The sequence below is a fragment of the Meriones unguiculatus genome, chromosome 15, assembly GCF_030254825.1.
Source record: "Meriones unguiculatus strain TT.TT164.6M chromosome 15, Bangor_MerUng_6.1, whole genome shotgun sequence".
In the NCBI taxonomy this organism is placed as follows: domain Eukaryota; kingdom Metazoa; phylum Chordata; class Mammalia; order Rodentia; family Muridae; genus Meriones; species Meriones unguiculatus.
The window spans coordinates 7,490,934-7,507,444 of record NC_083362.1 but is presented as its reverse complement, the minus strand read 5'-3'; the positions used below and the strand labels follow the sequence as shown (position 1 = coordinate 7,507,444).

Sequence of the window (16,511 nt, the reverse complement as noted above, 5' to 3'; positions counted from 1 at the left end):
ACAGCGGTGCTTTTTTTCTTTTTCTTTTCTTTTTTTTTTTTTTTTTTTATCCAAATACCACTGTATTTTCCTAGTCCTTTTTAATTTGAGACAGAGCCTCACTAAGGTTGACCAGCCTGGCTTGGATCTCACCATGTCGCCCAGGTTGGTCTTGAACTCACATCCTCAGAGGTCAGCCACCCAGATACTGGGATCACATGTTTGTTTTGTTTTTCCTCTGTGTAGCTTTAGTAGCCCAGGCTGGCCTCGATGGGGTCACATGCCTTTGAGAAGAGGCTAGAGGTTGGGGAGATGAATCTTGTCTCACTTGTTGATATGGGCCAGGCAGTCAACTGCCAAAAGATTTTTTTTTTTTTTAAAGAAGGGCAGGTGAGAAACGGGCTCTCAATGCACCACCATGCCTGGTCTTCGCGGTGCTGGGGATTGAACTCAGGGCCTTGTGCATGCTAGTCAGCCCCAAAGCATTCTCGAATCCTATAGAGCTTCAGCATTAGCGCTTGGGCACCTCGCTTAGGGCGCATCCTCCTGTGTCCCCCTAACCAAGCAGTACCTGCACGTGTTCCTGAATGAGGTGACTGTGCTGGTCCCCGTACTCAATGAAGCCAAGCACTCCTTTGCCCTCTACACCCCCGAGAGGACGCGACAGAGGTGGCCGGTGCGCCTGGCTGCCGTCACGGAGCAGGACATGAACGACTGGGTGAGTGATCGGGGGTTGCGAGGGCGTAGCGAGAAGAGGCCCCCCCCAGGCTTCAGTCTGCCCGGCAGTGACCAGCTGTGTGCCCACGCCAGCTCGCCCTGCTCAGCCTGTCCTGCTGTGAGAGCCGGAAAGTCCATGGACGCCCGTCCCCACAGGCCATCTGGTCTGTCACCTGCAAGGGTGACATCTTTGTGAGTGAGCCCAGCCCAGACCTGGAAGCCCGAGAGCACCCGCTGCCCTGCGACCAGATGTGAGTCGGCCGTACCCTAAATGGACCTGTGCCTGGCCTTCCATCCCCTCCTCATACCCCCCCCACGCCCCGAAGCCCCAGGGCCCCCCCAGTGGGACCTGAGCCCGCACACCGCCACTTCTCACCGACTAGCCGGAAAGGTGGGTAGACGCTTTCCTGGGCCCTGAGGCCCACTGGGCCTGTTCAAGGCTGGGCTTAGAGGTCAGTGGTGCCCACCAAGCAGCGGAGCTTGGAGCAGGTCGCAGGGTGAAGGTCCTGGGAGAGGAGCAGAGAGCTCAGGGGAGAGTGGGGATGGGTGCCCACTTTAGATAGGGGGGATCCCGTTTAAAACCACAGAGAGCATGGGGGAGCGGAGCATTTCCGTTGTTTGCCTAGAATGTAGAAACCTTGGGTTTGTTCCCCAGTACCTCCATAAACTGAGTGTGGTGGCGCATGCCCTTGGTCCCAGTACTGGGAGGTGGAAACAGGAGGGTCTAAAGTTCAAGGTTATCCTTGGCTTCGTAGTAAGCCTACAGAATAGCAGCCCAGTCTCCTGCTGAGGAGGTGGCTGTCCCCAGGTAGCCACCCTGGGATGGCTTGGAAGCCATCTGGCCACGCTGTTCCTTGCACAGAGGATTAAATGGCACGTTCCCTGCGCTCTCCCTGCCATGACATTTAAGCTTGGCTGCACCTAGCACCCTGTGGCCAGTCCCAACTCCACGCCCTGGCTTCTGAGCGGGGAGCGCTGTGGATTAGCCTGCTGGGCCCTGCCCCGTGGTCTGTGGGGCTCAGGGCTAAGGGGGACAAGACCTTAGGGACACCCTGCCTCTTGTGTGCCGCTTTGTGCTCTCTCTAGAATCAAATGGGCTGTGTGTCGTTCCTAGTCATGTGAGCTCTGACATCCAGCGGCGACAGGCTGGATGACAGGGCTGAAGGGCTTTTCTCACCCCTGCAGGTTCTGGCGACAGATGGGCGGCCACTTGAGGATCATAGAGGCCAATGGCCGAGGTGTGGTGTGGGGAATTGGCTATGACCACACAGCATGGGTGTATACAGGCGGCTATGGAGGCGGTTGCTTCCAAGGTGAGGGTGGCACCCGAGGCTGGCCAGAGTAGCTCCCTAAACCTTTTTGGCGTAAGCTCACCACTGTCCATCTGGCCACCCTTCCCAGTGCCCAGGGCTGCTGTCCCAGTGCCGACACTTAACAGCTGGCTGACAGGTGACCTTCACCGCTGCCAACCTCCACAGAGGGCAGTCCCCGGCCAGTCCATGGGGCTGGAGAGCTCAGAACAGGCCTAGCCTCTGAAGTGCCCTCTGGGAATCCCGCCAGCAGAGCAGAGGAACGTGAAGGTTCTAGAACAGCAGCTGCCAGGATCTTCTAGTCTATTCAGCGCCTCATTTCATAGATGAAGCCATGGGGGGGTGGGGGAAGGAGACCCCTGGAGCAGCCCTAGAGCCCATTGTGCCAAGTTCCAAAGCCTTTAGGGAAAGCAAGTCGCCCCCGTCACAGGGATCCCCAAGTTTAGGGTAGAAGGTAGACATGAGCAGACTCTGAGATGGAATGTTCTGTGCCATAGCCCCGGCACCCCATGGCAGCTGACCCTGTAGAACTTGGTCTGCTAATAACATATGGCCTCGCAGGCCAGAGAACGGTCCCTGAGCTTGAGGCAGGAATCACTCCGGTCTCTGTCCCACCTCTGAGGACGGTCAGACTCACAGAGGTCATGTGTGGATCAAGGCATCTTCGCTAAAAAGGTGACCCAGGCAGGCACCTGCTGGGTGTGAGATAGGGGACAGTGGGACCGCGAGGCCCAGTAAGGGCGGAGGCGGGCTGGCTGTGGTACTGCTTGCCTTTACCACCAGCACTTGGGAAGCACAAGCCGGTGGATCTGTGCCTGAGGCCAGCCTGGGACATCCAGTGAGACCCTCTTGCAGATCTCTCCCATGGAAGCCAGAGGAATTGTGAACCCAGAGTAGAGAGAAACCTAAGTGAAGCTGGTCCTTTTAAGACCAGATAACCCATCTCAGCCGCTCTGGCTCCGATCTCCCCTCCAGACCTGGTTTCTATTGGGCCGAGGCCCTGGCGGCCTCGGGGCTAATATGGCCTGGGTCCAAGCAGCCTCTTGTCACCCTCCCCCCCCCAGGCCTGGCCAGCAGTACCAGCAACATCTACACACAGTCAGACGTGAAGAGTGTCTACATCTATGAGAACCAGCGCTGGAACCCTGTCACAGGCTATACCAGCAGGTGAGTGGATGGCCACACACCTGCCATAAGCTGGACGGCAGCGCTCAGCAGCTGCCAGCCTGGAGGAACAGGATCCGGTGTGCTTTTTAGGGGTGTGTGTGTGTGTGTGTGTGTGTTTGTACATGTGGTGTGCACGTGGAGTGTACACATTTGTATGTGTGCTTGTACATGTACAGGCCGGAGATCAGGCTCAGGTGCTGGATTTCAAGGACATACCATTGTGTCCAGCTTTTTTCCACTAAAATTGTTTTTAAGTGTGTATGCACATGTGCGCACACATTTGTGCACATGGGTGCTGGTGCCTGTGCGGAGCAGGAGTGGCAGGAGTTGTGGACCTCCTAACATGGGTGCCGAGAATCAAACTCGGGTCCTCGGCAAGGGCGGTGCAAGCTCCTGATGGCCAGGCCGTCTCCCAGACCCTTCCCCTCTCTGAACTGTTACTGACACCGCCTCCATAAAGATTGCTCTGTGCTTAACAGCGCTTACTGCTCTTGCCAAAGACCCGAGTTTGACTGCCTGCAATGCCAGCTCCGGGGGATCTGATGGCCTCTTCTGGCCTTTGCAGACACCTGCACACATGGCATATGTACATACAGGTGTCCACATATACGCACACATAATAGACATATATTAACGTCTTAATATGTGTGTATATATTAATACATGTATATATAATAATCTAAGGGTTGACGAGAGCACAGCAGTTAAAAGTGCATTGTGCCCTTGCTGGGGACCTGAGTTTGGTGCCCAGCACCCCTGGACAGTTCTCCACTGCCTGTGACTCCACCTTCAGGGGACACAGCACCCTGTCCTGGATTCCACAGGCACCTGCACTCACATATGTGCTTGCCCATTTGTGCATGTGAGCGCACACACACACACATTAAAAATGGGAATCTGCTTATTTTGCTTTGGTTGTTGTTGTTGTTGTTTGGAGATAGGGTTTCTCTGTGTAGCCCTGACTGTCCTAGAACTCACTCTGTAGACCAGGCTGGCCTCCAACTCAGATCCATCTGCCTCTGCCTCCCCAGTGCTGGGATTACAGGCGTGCACCACCGCAACCTGGCTGGGAATACATTTTTTAAAACTTAAAAATATGAATAAAGGCCATAGAGATGTTAGTCTCTCCTCCCCAGACCTTTTGATCACGGTACAGTGAGTGGCATATATACTTCCAGGGCTCAGGAAGCAGAGGCAGAAGGATGTTTGTAAGTTCCAGGCAGCCTAGACCAACTAATATATTTCAGGGCTATAAAGTGAAGCCTCTCATGAAACAACAAAAATTCTTCTGAGAAATCTTATTGGCAGGCAGTCACAGCTACCCAAATCACTCAGCCTGCTGATTATCACACCAAAGCCAGCAAGGGCAGCTTGTCAATGATGGGACACCAAAAGGTCATGATAAAACTGATACATGGGAGCCGGGCACTCAGGAGGCAGAGGCAGGAGGATCTTTGAGTTCAAGGCCAGCCTGGTCTACAGAGTGAGTTCCAGGCCAGCCAGGACTACACAGAGAAACCCTGTCTTGAAAAAACAAAACAAAAACCTCCTGATATGTGGACGCTGAAATGTGAAGTCCCAGGAAGCTGGAATTACAGGTGTGTGCCCCTGCCCAGACTTTTTACGTGGATTTGGGGGCTCTAGCTCAGTATCTCGTGCGTCACCGAACCCTTCTGCAACCCCTCCAGCCACAAATTTTCTCTTAGGAAGGTGTTCAATTTCATTAGGTTAATGCTCACTCTAATGGCATCACAAAATATCTAAAAGAATTTGAGGAAAGATGAGGCCATTGAGAGGACTCAACGGGAAAACACAAGGCCCCTGCTGCCAAGCCTGGCGACTTGAGTTCAAATCCTGGGACCCACATGGTGGAAGGAGAGAACGGATTTCCAAAAGCTGTTCTCTGACCTACATGTGTGTGTACCACACAAATAAGCAAATACATGTAATGTCTTTAATGGGGAAAAGGCTGTGCTTGGCTTCTGGCTGTGGAGATCACTGTTGGCTGCCTTGCCTGGGCCTGTGGGGAGGTGGAATGTTGTGGTGGAAGGGGAGAGAGAAGCAGATCCGCTCACTTGCAGGAAACAGAGGCAGCAGGAGGAGTCTAGGCAAGGTATAACCTACAACACATTCCCTGTGACCGCCTTCCTGCCACCAGCCCCGCCCACAGCGCTACCACCTCCCAGCAGTCTATTCAGATCTCCAACCCAGCAGTGGAGTAGGTTAGAGGCTCCATGGCCTACATAGACCTTGGAAATGCTCAGAAGGACACTTTGTCAATCTCTAAGGTATCTCTCTAACTGAACAAGCTGACAAGCTCTTCATCAGCCAGGGCCACACGGAGAAGCCCTAACTCAAAAAAAAAAAACCAAAACAGAACAAAACCATCATTCCCAACTACATCTCCTGTGGTTCCTGAGGGGCTGCAGCATCTTGGGGTTTGGAGCCATAATCTAAGGGAAAGAAAGCCGACTCCCAGACCACACCGTGAGCCATGGCCTCGGTAGATGGGTTGGTATGGCCCTGGCACTGTCCCTACCCTGGGCCAATTCTGGTTTTGTCCATCATCCCTGGTGAGTGAGTGGGGTCTGGAGGTGTCTTGTCCAGTCAGTCCCCAGCAAGGATGGGATGAGCCTGTTACCGGGAGTGTCAAGGCAGGGTGGCGGCTCCCGAGTCCTCTGTCATCACCCTACCTCTGCTGACCTGCTGCAGGGGTCTGCCCACTGACCGGTACATGTGGAGTGATGCCACGGGCCTGCAAGAATGCACCAAGGCCAGCACGAAGCCCCCATCCCTGCAGTGGACTTGGGTGAGCCCTGCCTCCCCTGTGTGTGTAAGATCTGCCAGCCTTGGCCCTCCCATCCCCCAGGTTTCTTCTGGTCTTTGGGTTTGTGGGGGAGGGGCTCTTCCATTCCCTCTGTCTCACTCTTCCCCAGGTCTCTGACTGGTACGTGGACTTCAGTGTCCCCGGAGGCACCGATCAAGAAGGATGGCAGTACGCCAGTGACTTCCCTGCGTGAGTAGCTCTCTGTGTCCCGAGCCTCTGCCCCAGCCTGGCTGAGTAGCAGAACCCACCCCAGTGTTCCCTCAGCCTGCTCCAGGGTAGGGGAGGGAGGGACCCTGGGGAGCTCTGCCTATGCATGGTTATGGTAGAAGGCTTTGCCCCTGCTGCGCCTGGTCTGAAGGTTCCAACAAGGCCCAATAACGTGACCTTGGCCTAAGAGGCTCAGGGAGGGCAAGAGGAACCTTGGAACCTCTGGAGCTTCTGGGGTGTGGGGGTAGGGGTGGGCTAGAAGCCAAGCCCTGAATGACAGGCGATGGGAGCAGCAATATGAGGGAGCGTGTTCCTGCTAACGGGGCAGTAGGAGTCCTTTGGAGTGAGGCATCCTGGGAAGCCAGGCATGCTGAGGCAAGTGGGGAAAAGGTACAGTAGGTGGAATGTTAGGCTCAGCATGCAAAGGGCTTGCCTTGCAAACATGGGGCTGGATTTGAGCCCCACCACGCTGTATCACGCCTGTATTCCCAGCTCTTGGGGAGACAGAAACAGGAGGATCCCTAGGGCTCACTAGCCAGCCACCCTGTCTCAAAAATGTGTGTGTCGCCAGTCAGGGCAGGGGGGAGTGCCTGAGGAATGGCAGCCAAGGTCATCCTCTGTCCTCCGTATACACACACAGTGTGTGTGTACACACATACACGTATGAACACAAGTGGGTTGCAAGTCAGAAAGTTGATACTGGCAGCTCTCATGTGCCGAGAGCCTATGAGACTGGTTTAGGCTCCTCAAAGTGTAGATGTCCAATCAGAAGAACAGTGAACCGGAAGAACCTGAGCCAGGCCCCTAGCTGGGTGGCTTCTGAGCAGACTCGGGGTGAGACCCCCTCAGGTGGCGGTGAGGACCCTCAGACTGACTCCAGCCCTCAACCAGACTGAAGGCTCCCATCCCCGAGCACCGTCCAATAGTGACTGGGGAGGGGACGGGCCCAGGGCTGCTGAGCCTGGCATTCTGGATGGCAGCTGCCGTGCCCAGGCCTCAGGGACCCCCTGAAAGCTACAGTTCAGGGCACCTTGGGGCAGCTAGAACTGTACGCAGCCACCTTGACCCCTCCTCTACTCGTGTGACTTAGACTCGGGAGAAGAACGTGAGTGCAGTGTCACTTTCTGGAAAGTTCCACGAAGTGACCTGGATTGCCCCGTTCCTTCCTCTTGCAGCTCCTACCACGGCTACAAAACCATGAAGGATTTTGTCAGGAGAAGGTGCTGGGCCAGGTAAGAGAGCCTTCAGGGTGGTAGGCTCAGGCCCCGCTCCTCCCCTACACGCAGGGAAGGGGGACGCTGGCTTCTCTCGAGCCAGAACTGCTGGCCTCTGACTTCAGGCCCCAGGAAAGAAGCAGGGAGGGAGAAACCAGGCTCAAAGTAAATGTCAGGCCAGGAAGTGCCTGCGGGCTCCCTGCGCTCTGCTTTCTGAAGTTTGTTCTGAAGAACAAATAAGAGAAATGTCACTGGCTCGGCTGTGCTCATAGGTTGGAGGGTGAGCTGGGGGGAAGGGCAAGGGACGACAGGAGCCTGACATTCCCCTCCACTGGCTGCCCCTCCCCTCCCCCAAGCCCTTGAGGCTGCAGTCTACCTGTCAGGGCCGTCCATCTTGGCTTCTGCATACTGGGCTGTGGTGAGCGGTGACACACGGTCCCCGGACTCAGACATTTCCCTGAACAGAAAATGCAAGCTGGTGACCAGCGGGCCATGGCTGGAGGTGGCCCCCATTGCCCTCAGCGATGTGTCCATCATCCCAGAGAGCGCGGGTGCTGACGGGCAAGGACACAGCATTGCTCTGTGGGCTGTCAGTGACAAGGGGGACGTCCTGTGCCGCCTGGGTATCTCTGAACTCAACCCTGCGGTGAGAACCCGTTCTCTGGCCTTTCGGGGTCGTCCCTGTTTCTGTAGAGTCTTGTAGGCCTCAGGATTCTTCCGTGTGAGGCACCTGGCCTCGGGTTTCCCCAGACATGCCCAGAATGGATCTCTGGGGTGGGAGGGCGTCACATGTAATCCAAATGAGGCAGGTAATTCATACCTTTCCTTTGAGAGGCCCGAGTCCTGGGGCTCAACAGTAGGCCAAGGTCAGGCTGTGGTTAGGGCTACGTCAGAGCAGGCTGGGCCCTGGAGGCCCTTTGCCTCCCGGGCAGGCTTACACTTTGAGTCTCGGCCTTAGGGGAGAGGAGGCCAGGCAGTCCCGTTGGCCCCTCAGTGATCTCTTCCCCCCATCCCAGGGCTCCTCCTGGCTGCACGTTGGCACAGACCAGCCCTTCACCTCCGTCTCCATCGGCGCCTGCTATCAGGTGTGGGCTGTGGCCAGGGATGGCTCTGCATTCTACCGGGGCTCTGTGTCACCCTCCCAGCCAGCTGGTGAGTGGCACCTAACTGCCCCCCCCCCAGCTCCACTGTGGTGGATTATGGAAAGATGGCACGCAGGTCTCTTACTCAGTTTTGAGGGTTTCCTCTGGAGCAGGCCTGGGTGTGAATTGGGCTCCTTGCCCAGAAGCCACCTCATCCACACAAGGACAGCCTGGACCAGCACCCCTGGTGAGGGCTACTGAGCCGTTGGGGCCATGAGAGTTCTCAGCATGCACAAGTCATGCTGGCCAGTTCTTTGCTGGGTTTTGCAGGGGGTCGAAGGGCAGCCACTGAGTCCCATCTCTCAACCATGTGCCAGGCTGGGCACCTTCATGTCACATGGATGAGGTGGGCTTGATATCAGAACCCAGGATGAGCCCTCCAGAGCCCTGGGCAAACCTGGGCAACTGGGTGGATGGCAGAGCCTGAGGTGGCCTTTTGTGACCCTCAGCTCACGCATTGAGCCCCAGCCACACATTGGTTCAGCTGGGGTTGAAGGCTGGCCGCAAGGAGTCAGCCTGCTGTAAGGTTTGGAACTCCAGGCGGCCTGGGTCTGGGCTCCTGAGTCGGCTCTCCCCTCACAGGTGACTGCTGGTACCACATCCCATCGCCTCCCAAACAGAAGCTGACACAGGTGTCTGTGGGCCAGACGTCAGTATATGCCTTGGATGAAAATGGCAAGTTATTTGGGCATCCGCATGGTCACTGGGGGAGGATAGGGTCCCAATTGACCACAACTAAACCACAAGTAGGCTGGGATGTCATTCTTTGGAAATGTCCAGACCTTTCTGTGCTGTTTCCCTGGGGTCAAGGAACTTGTTAGGTGCATCATGGAAATGCACCATGGAGACAGGACACTGGACCAAGGACCTAGACCAAGACAGAACAGCAAAGCTCCTAGGGCTCCTACATGAAACCATGAAGTCAGCTCAGAGCCATCCTTGGCCTCCTCCCTCAACTTAGTTTGTGACCACAGCCCCAGAAGCATCTAGAGCAGGGGTTCTCAACCTGGGGGTCATGGCCCCTCTGATGTTGCCAAAGGCCATTGGAAAACATGTTTACATTATGATTCATAACAGCAAAATTACAGTTCTGAAGTAGCGACAAAAATAATTCTGTCAGCACAAGAGGGACTGTATTAAAGGGTTGCAGCAGGATTGCAGCGTTAGGAAGGCCGAGAGCTAGAGCGTCCTCTAGGAGATCCCCTGTGTCACCTCAGACAGGGCCCTGGCCTGGTCCTCCTCAAGATTTTACTGATGGTATTGATGAGTTGGGTAGGAAAGGCAGAAGCGTAGCACACGCCTGTAATCCTAACACTTGGGAGGCTGAGGCAGGAGGATCAGAAGTTCAGACCATTCTTGTTAAATAAGTTCAAGGCCAGCCTGGAACACATGAGCCCCTGTCTGAAAACCTGAGGCAGGTATGGTAGGGTATCTTATAATATGGAACTGGAGAAGCTAAGTCAAAAGGATCGAGGTTGAGGCTGTCCTGAGCCTAGGTGGTAAGGCCCCAGCTCAGTGGGTAGAGCACCAGCCTCGCACACATAGAGCCCTGAGTTCAATCCCAGCCCCACATACACCTGGTATGTGGTGTACACACCTATGATCTCAGTGCGGGGAGATGGAGGCAGCTGGCTCAGGGGTTCAAAGCTAGCCTGTGCTACATGAGGCTCTGAAAAGAAAACCGTCTTGGAGTCCAGGGTTTTTCGTCCAGATCCGGTTCTCTTTTTATTTGCTTAAAACATTCTTTGTCCTCGGCCTCTACCTCAGCAGAAAGGCTAACGCTGTCAGCCCCAAGAGGCACAATGAGATGATTATGAAGCCAACAACACAGACAGGGCTGGCTGTGGCCCAGGCTCCTGGCTGTGGGTCAGCCAGAGCCCCTGGGTGTGAAGGATTGGAGGGGGGCCTGGGGGTTGATGTCACAGTGGGTGCTTCTCTGCGCAGGGAACCTGTGGTACCGGGCCGGAATCACCCCCAGCTACCCGCAGGGCTCCAGCTGGGACCACGTGTCCAACAACGTGCGCAAAGTGTCTGTGGGGCCGCTGGACCAGGTGAGGGGAGAGCGGGTTACTTGGCAGTGGGGAATCGGGGTCCCCTCTCTGGTCTCTCCCTTCTGTACCCAGCTGACCCCTCTGTTCCAGGTCTGGGTGATTGCCAACAAAGTCCAGGGGAGCCATGGCCTAAGCCGGGGGACAGTGTGCCGTCGCGTGGGTGTCCAACCTCGGGAGCCCAAGGGACAGGGCTGGGACTATGGCATTGGAGTGAGTACAGTGGCAACCTGGGGCTGTTTTAAGCGTGGGGGTTGGTGAGAGGACAGTTGGTCCTGAGTGACACGGCTTTCTGATTGTAGGGAGGCTGGGACCATATCTCTGTCCGGGCCAATGCCACCACACTACCTAGGAACGTGTCCAGGGAGCAGGAGGCCCATGGTCCAGGTCCTGTTTGCTGCTGAGGCCTCTCCTCACCTGGAGGCAAGGGTGATTCGAGCCTGAAGGAGCAGAACTGAGGCCTTTGTTGTACAGCATGGCAGGGCAACACCCAGGCCCCTGAACACGGGGAGTCAGGCCAAAGTCAGCCACTTCCGAAACACTGGCAAAGTGCCCAAAGATGTGAAACTGGGGGGTGGGGGGGACACGTGTCCCAGACTGTGAGGGATGCTGTAGGGAAGAGCGGAAGCGATGGCTGCTGTCTGGGACCCTCAGCCCCCGTCCCTCCCTGCCAACCCTCCCACCTTTCCAGGCCAGGAACTCGGAGCCCTCCGGAATCCTCGGTCTAGAGGGGCAGACCAGGGAAGCCCCTTCCTCCCCCGCAGCCTGCAAAGCACCTCCAGGAGAAATAGTTGTGGGGCTCAGCTATATAGGCCTCGGTGTGTGGTCATTCCCTGGCAGGTTTCCAAATGGGGTTTTCCTTCAGAAGTTAAGCAAAGGAACAGGGTTTTGTGGCTGATGCCTGTAGGCCCAGCACTCAGGAAACTGAGACAGGCAATACAACCTCAAAAACAATCTAGATAAATAAAGCAGGCACGTTGGTGCATGTCTGTATTCCCAGTACTCAGAAGGTGAAGGCAAGATCCGGAGTTCAAGGGCAACCTCAGGCTCCGTAGTAAGTTTGAGGCCAGCCTGGGCTACATAGGCCCTGCCTCAAAAATGAGATGGGAGCCAGGCGAAGTGGCACACACCTTTAATCACAGCAATTCGGAGGCAGAGGCAGGGGGATCTGAGTTTGAGGCCTGCCTGGTCTACAAAGTGAGTTCTGGGACAGCCAGGGCTACTCTGTCTTGGGGAAAAATGAGACGGGCTGTCCTGGTATTTTGGGGCCACCCCCCGGGTGCACTTGAAAATTCTTGTTGAAAATCACCACGAACCCCAGTTTAGCCCCTCTTTGGGATGGAGGCAGAACCTCCCTGCACAGGACCGTGTTGCAGTGTGGCCAGGTCTGGGGAGGAGGCAGCTTGCATCCTAGAGTTGAATGAAGAACTCTGTCCCCTGTGGAGGGGGTATGGCCAGAGCCCTAGGCTGTCTTGTGCCCCAGAGATGGGCAGAAGGCACCTACTGTCCCAAGAGAGCACTAGCCTGCCTGACACGGCCTAAGCACTGGCCCCTGGCAAAAGTGTACCCAGTGGGTGATGTCTCGGGAGTGCCAGAGCCAAGCCCCAGCTGCTCATTTTGAGACAGACTCGCCCCTAACAGGTATCTGCCCTGGAATCCTGACTGTGTGATGCTGTGATCTGTGTGAGGGGTGTCCCAGGAGCATCTGAGGAGCCCGTGTCCTTAGCATTTCCAGAGGTAGGACCAGAGGCAGCCACAGGAAAGGAGGTGTCCGGGGTCACCTTCTGTTGGCATCAGGGTTCCAAGTGGGCATCCCCGCTTGTGCCCCAGCAACTGTGACCTGTGCGCTCTGCAGATGGTTTTGGCGGGGCACCTCAAGGGTGTCGACGCTGTGTTTAACCAGGGTGACACCTCTCGCTGCTGAGCACCGACCGTTCACCCCCCTCAGTGGCACTGAACTGTCTAGGTTCCTTGAATGTTCTATTTAATAAAAATTTATACCAACAGCATGACTAACGTATCTTTATTAGGCATTTGAATTAAAAGGCACAGGCCTCCAGGACCAAAGCACGGTGGCCGTGAAATCTTACCATCTCAAGACATAGCTGGCAATTTCATTAGTCCTTTGAGGGAACCATTCGGGGAAAAATAGCCTGTTCTTTTCCAGGCAGGACACAGTTCGCGTTTCTCTTCGATGGGAAGCGGATTAGATCTGGCGGCTCCACAGTCCAGGTGGCCTGGTCGGGGGTGGGGCAGCTCCATCCCTCTCGTCCAGGGTCTTGAGTAAACTCAGAGACCAGGATGGGGTGTAGATCTGTTGCCAAAGATGCTCCCTCCAAGCCTGAGTTCAATCCCTAGCACTGCCTAAACTGGGTGTCGGAAGAGTAGTTGATCCCAGCACCAGAGGTAGAGGCAGAATTCCATCATTTCACTCCATAGCAAGCTGGAGGTCAACCTAGGCTACATGAGACCTCAAAAAGACCAGCCTCGGCTTGGGACAGGGAGACAGAGCGGCAGGCCTTGCTGGTATCACAGACTTGTCCCCCAGCCTCCCAATGGGACTGGGGTCCCTGAAAGCTCCGCTGTGATCTGGTCAACAGTAAAGTGGACAGCAAGGCCCATGTCCTCCCCTGGGAAGCAGGGGATGCACGTGCGAGCTTGCGGGGCACAAAGAGCCATGAGGCTGTGGTCCTGCCAGGTAGTTACCCTGGACAGCCCTGGGCCTGAGCCAGCCAGACTGCAGCCAGGGCACAAGTTTGGCTGGATGTCTTCCCCCTCCTTTCCCTGCGCTTCCAGACAGGGTTGGACGAAATGAGCCCAGTTCTGGCCTTGGCTCATGTGGAGATCAGCCACTGGGTCTGTAGGACTGTCTGTCAGCAGAGGCCTTTTGTGTTCCTCGGGGGGCAGGTCCCTCTAGCCAGGGAGCTATCTGGGCTCTCTTTCCAACTGGAGTTGTGCCTGGCCTCAGCTCACACTGGCAAATCCCGACTGCTGCCCTTTCCCAGTAACCATCCCTAAATCACAGACACAAAGGCCTTCAGTTTCTGCCTGACCTACGATCTGTGAAGGGGCCAGACCAGCTCTCCAGAACTGGAAAGCGGTACCAATCAAGTTCCCCTAGGGCGGGGAGACCAACACCCCCAGGCCTAAGGTAGCTATCTTCTCTATTTCTTGGGGTGCCATGGCTCTCCCCCTGCACCTGTGTTCACAGCACTTGGCGGGGTGGGGTCTGAAGCAGGAGGATGGACCAAACACAAGTGCGAAACCAGCCTGGGCTGCGTAGTTTAGGGTTAGCCTGGGCTACACTGTGAGACTTCTGTCACTCTAAAAGGGGGTGGGGACTCCAGGACAGGTCTGGGCAGAGAGACAAGGGAAGAAGGAAAGAGGCCAAAAGCAATTGACAGCAAAGTACTGAAGCCTGGCAGACCCATTGGAGCAGGAACACCCCAAAGACGGAAGCTGGGCTTCGGGCAGCAAGGTTGCCAACACTCAGTCCTCACTATTAATGCTCAGGCTCGGGGAGGGACACGTGTATCACCCCAGCTTCTACCTCAGAAAACACCAAAGGTTCCCAGAGCTGAGTCCATCAGCCTGTGAAAGAGCACGTGGCAACCACACATCAGGGGGAATGGGGGAGGGGCTGGGGTGAGGGAGGGCTAGAAGAGGTCCAGGACAAGTCTAGCCCTGTACAGAGGCTCAAGGGTCCTCTTCACAAAGACCCTGCCTGGTCCCCACACAGGTTGTGGTCAGCCACAACCTAGGACACTGCAGCTTTTCCAGAAGTCTCCATTTGGGAAAGAGGCAGACAGGCAGAAACAGAGAGGGAGAAGCCCCTTAGCCACCTCAAGTCCCGTGAGATGGGGCCTGGCTAGGCCTTTCCAACTCCAGTTGTTGAGTTGGGCCCAGGGCATCTGGGCTGCTAAGATGGCTCTTGTAAAACGAGTTGCCACTGTGGCTTTTGCTATATTCCCTGATGGGCCCTGAGTCCAGCTTCCATGTAGCCCACAATATGGGGTGAACCTTGGGCTCAGTGAGAGCGGGGACATTTGTAAGTCAAGTTTTTCCTGGAATCACCCCTTGGCTGCCACACACAAAAAGAATGGTGAGGAAGGCAAGAACTTTCCCATCCTGCCCATATATTTTGTCAAAAAAGCTATAAGTCTGGGGCAGGCATTCTGCAGAGACTTTGACCTCAGTATACCCAGAAGGCCCAGATCGCTCCCTTGACCCTGGGCAGCTAGGGAAAACTGTCACATGTTGGTGTCCGAGCTGGCCTTCAAGAAAAACGGAGTCAGTAGGCAACCTTGGACTGGGGATGTAGCTCAGTTGGTAGAGCGCTTGCACCATGTGGGGATGTGTGCCTGTGATCCCAGCCCTAGGGAAAGTGGAGGATGAGGAGTTCAAGGCCAGCCTGGGCTGCCAACGACAAAATCCCGGAAACAGTCTCAAGAATGTCATCAGCAGCCTGGGGCTCGTGGCTCGGAGGTTGCAGAGCTGAGATGGGCCCCGGGAGCTCAGGGCGGGCGCTAGCTCCCCTCTCTGAAGCTGTGGATCTGTGTTGAGTAGCGCTGCAGGTGGCCTTGGGGCTGGTCCTCTGTGACACCAAGCGTTGCCCCAGCCACCTGCTGCTGCTGCTGCTGCTGGTGGTGGTAGTGCTGGTAGAGTTTAGGGCCTGCTGCAGGGCCTGGCCCCTCCAGCCCCGGGAGGCGGCTGCTGGACATGGTGAGTATGGTTGCGGTCAGCGACTTGATATAGTTCTTGGCCAGCGTCAGGGTCTCGATCTTGGAGAGCTTCTTGTCGGCCCGCACGTGCGGGATGACCTCTCGCAGTGCCTGGAAGGCGTTGTTGAGTTTGTGCATCCGCTGCCTCTCCCGCTCATTGCTCTCCAGCCGCCTCTGAACGCTGTTCTCCCGGCGGCCCCCGGACCCCTGTCGCCGGCGGCTGACCTCTGCCCGGGCCCCACCTGCACGGGCCGCCCTACTCCGAAGACCCTTTGTCAGCTCCGAAGCCCCTGAGCCCGACTGGAGTCTGTCGGGCGTCTGCTCTCCTGGGGTGGCTTCTGTGTCCTGCATGGGTGTCCGGCGCCGAGGGGGCCGGTTTTTGGTCTTCATAGCTCCAGGCTGGTGGTGGCTAGGGTAGAGGTCCTTCAAACTGAAATTCAGAACAGAGCCCCTCTGCGGTCACTCGCGTGGCCACAGGCCATGCCAGCCTGGCTGTCTCGCTGCTGCTTTCCAGTGCAGTAGTGGCCATAGCCAGCGAAGCTCAGCACTGGTAAACAGAGGACACCTAGGACACTTCCCACTCACAGAGCCCTGAGCTGACTCGCCTGTGCGCCCAGAGCCCTGGGTGAACTCACACTGACCCACTTTTATCTCCCCACCGATCTGAAAACCCTTTTCAGGTCCCATGCCCCTTACTGTTGCAAATACCTCCTGCACCTAGGTGCCCCCTGACAATTAGTTTAAACCACCCAGGAACAGGTCCCAACCCTGGCTTATGGGTTCCCCCAAACACACTGTCATTTGTCCCAAAGACAGGCAGCACCCCTTAGACGTGATGTTTTCAGCTCCCCTGGACATTATCAGAACCGGAACGGCAGTGCGTGCACACAGGACAGCTCACAGGTCGGATTGCCAGTTGCCAAGGCCCTGCAGCAGCCCCCAGTTCCAGCACGTGGATGGCACCAGGCAGTCTGCGTGGAGCCACCACTGTATTTTGCCCCCCGCAGCTGCCGGCCTTCTGGTCCCGCCTCTGGGTGCCCTCCCAGCAGTCCCATCCAGTTCCCGCAACCCCTTGGTTTACCTGGGGATCCGAAGCCACACGCGCAGAGGCTGCCCACGGGGGACAAGGACACGTCGCTTTAGCCACCACAGGCGGGGCCGCGGGAAGCATGTAAATGA

The 16,511-nt window shown here is 56.3% G+C and overlaps 2 protein-coding genes across 4 annotated transcripts in view; one reads left to right on the top strand and one right to left on the bottom strand.

The window, feature by feature from the left end:
* Positions 1-12,617, top strand: part of Tecpr1 (tectonin beta-propeller repeat containing 1) — a 27,680-nt gene extending 15,063 nt beyond the window's left edge. Inside the window, exons 13-25 of one of the 3 annotated variants that reach the window (XM_060368113.1) lie at positions 548-697; positions 790-947; positions 1,882-2,009; positions 3,071-3,173; positions 5,886-5,982; positions 6,110-6,189; positions 7,383-7,439; positions 7,887-8,067; positions 8,438-8,573; positions 9,146-9,238; positions 10,508-10,614; positions 10,705-10,824; positions 10,914-12,617. In XM_060368113.1, the coding sequence (XP_060224096.1) occupies positions 548-697; positions 790-947; positions 1,882-2,009; positions 3,071-3,173; positions 5,886-5,982; positions 6,110-6,189; positions 7,383-7,439; positions 7,887-8,067; positions 8,438-8,573; positions 9,146-9,238; positions 10,508-10,614; positions 10,705-10,824; positions 10,914-11,015 (1,512 nt within the window). In that variant the 3' untranslated portion in view covers positions 11,016-12,617. Of the gene's footprint in view, positions 1-544; positions 698-789; positions 948-1,881; positions 2,010-3,070; positions 3,174-5,885; positions 5,983-6,109; positions 6,190-7,382; positions 7,440-7,886; positions 8,068-8,437; positions 8,574-9,145; positions 9,239-10,507; positions 10,615-10,704; positions 10,825-10,913 lie in introns of all 3 variants that reach the window. The other 2 variants (XM_060368114.1, XM_060368112.1) reach the window with 2 other exon arrangements.
* Positions 12,618-16,511, bottom strand: Bhlha15 (basic helix-loop-helix family member a15). Its single transcript, XM_060368115.1, has 2 exons — positions 16,414-16,511; positions 12,618-15,762 (listed from the first exon to the last, which is right to left on the bottom strand). Exon 2 carries the CDS (start codon positions 15,720-15,722, stop codon positions 15,138-15,140), a length of 585 nt encoding a protein of 194 aa, XP_060224098.1. The 5' UTR covers positions 15,723-15,762; positions 16,414-16,511; the 3' UTR covers positions 12,618-15,137.

Coding starts and splice junctions, on each gene's coding strand:
- Bhlha15 (XM_060368115.1), bottom strand. CDS start 15,722: ATGAAGACCAAAAACCGGCCCCCTCGGCGCCGGACACCCATGCAGGAC.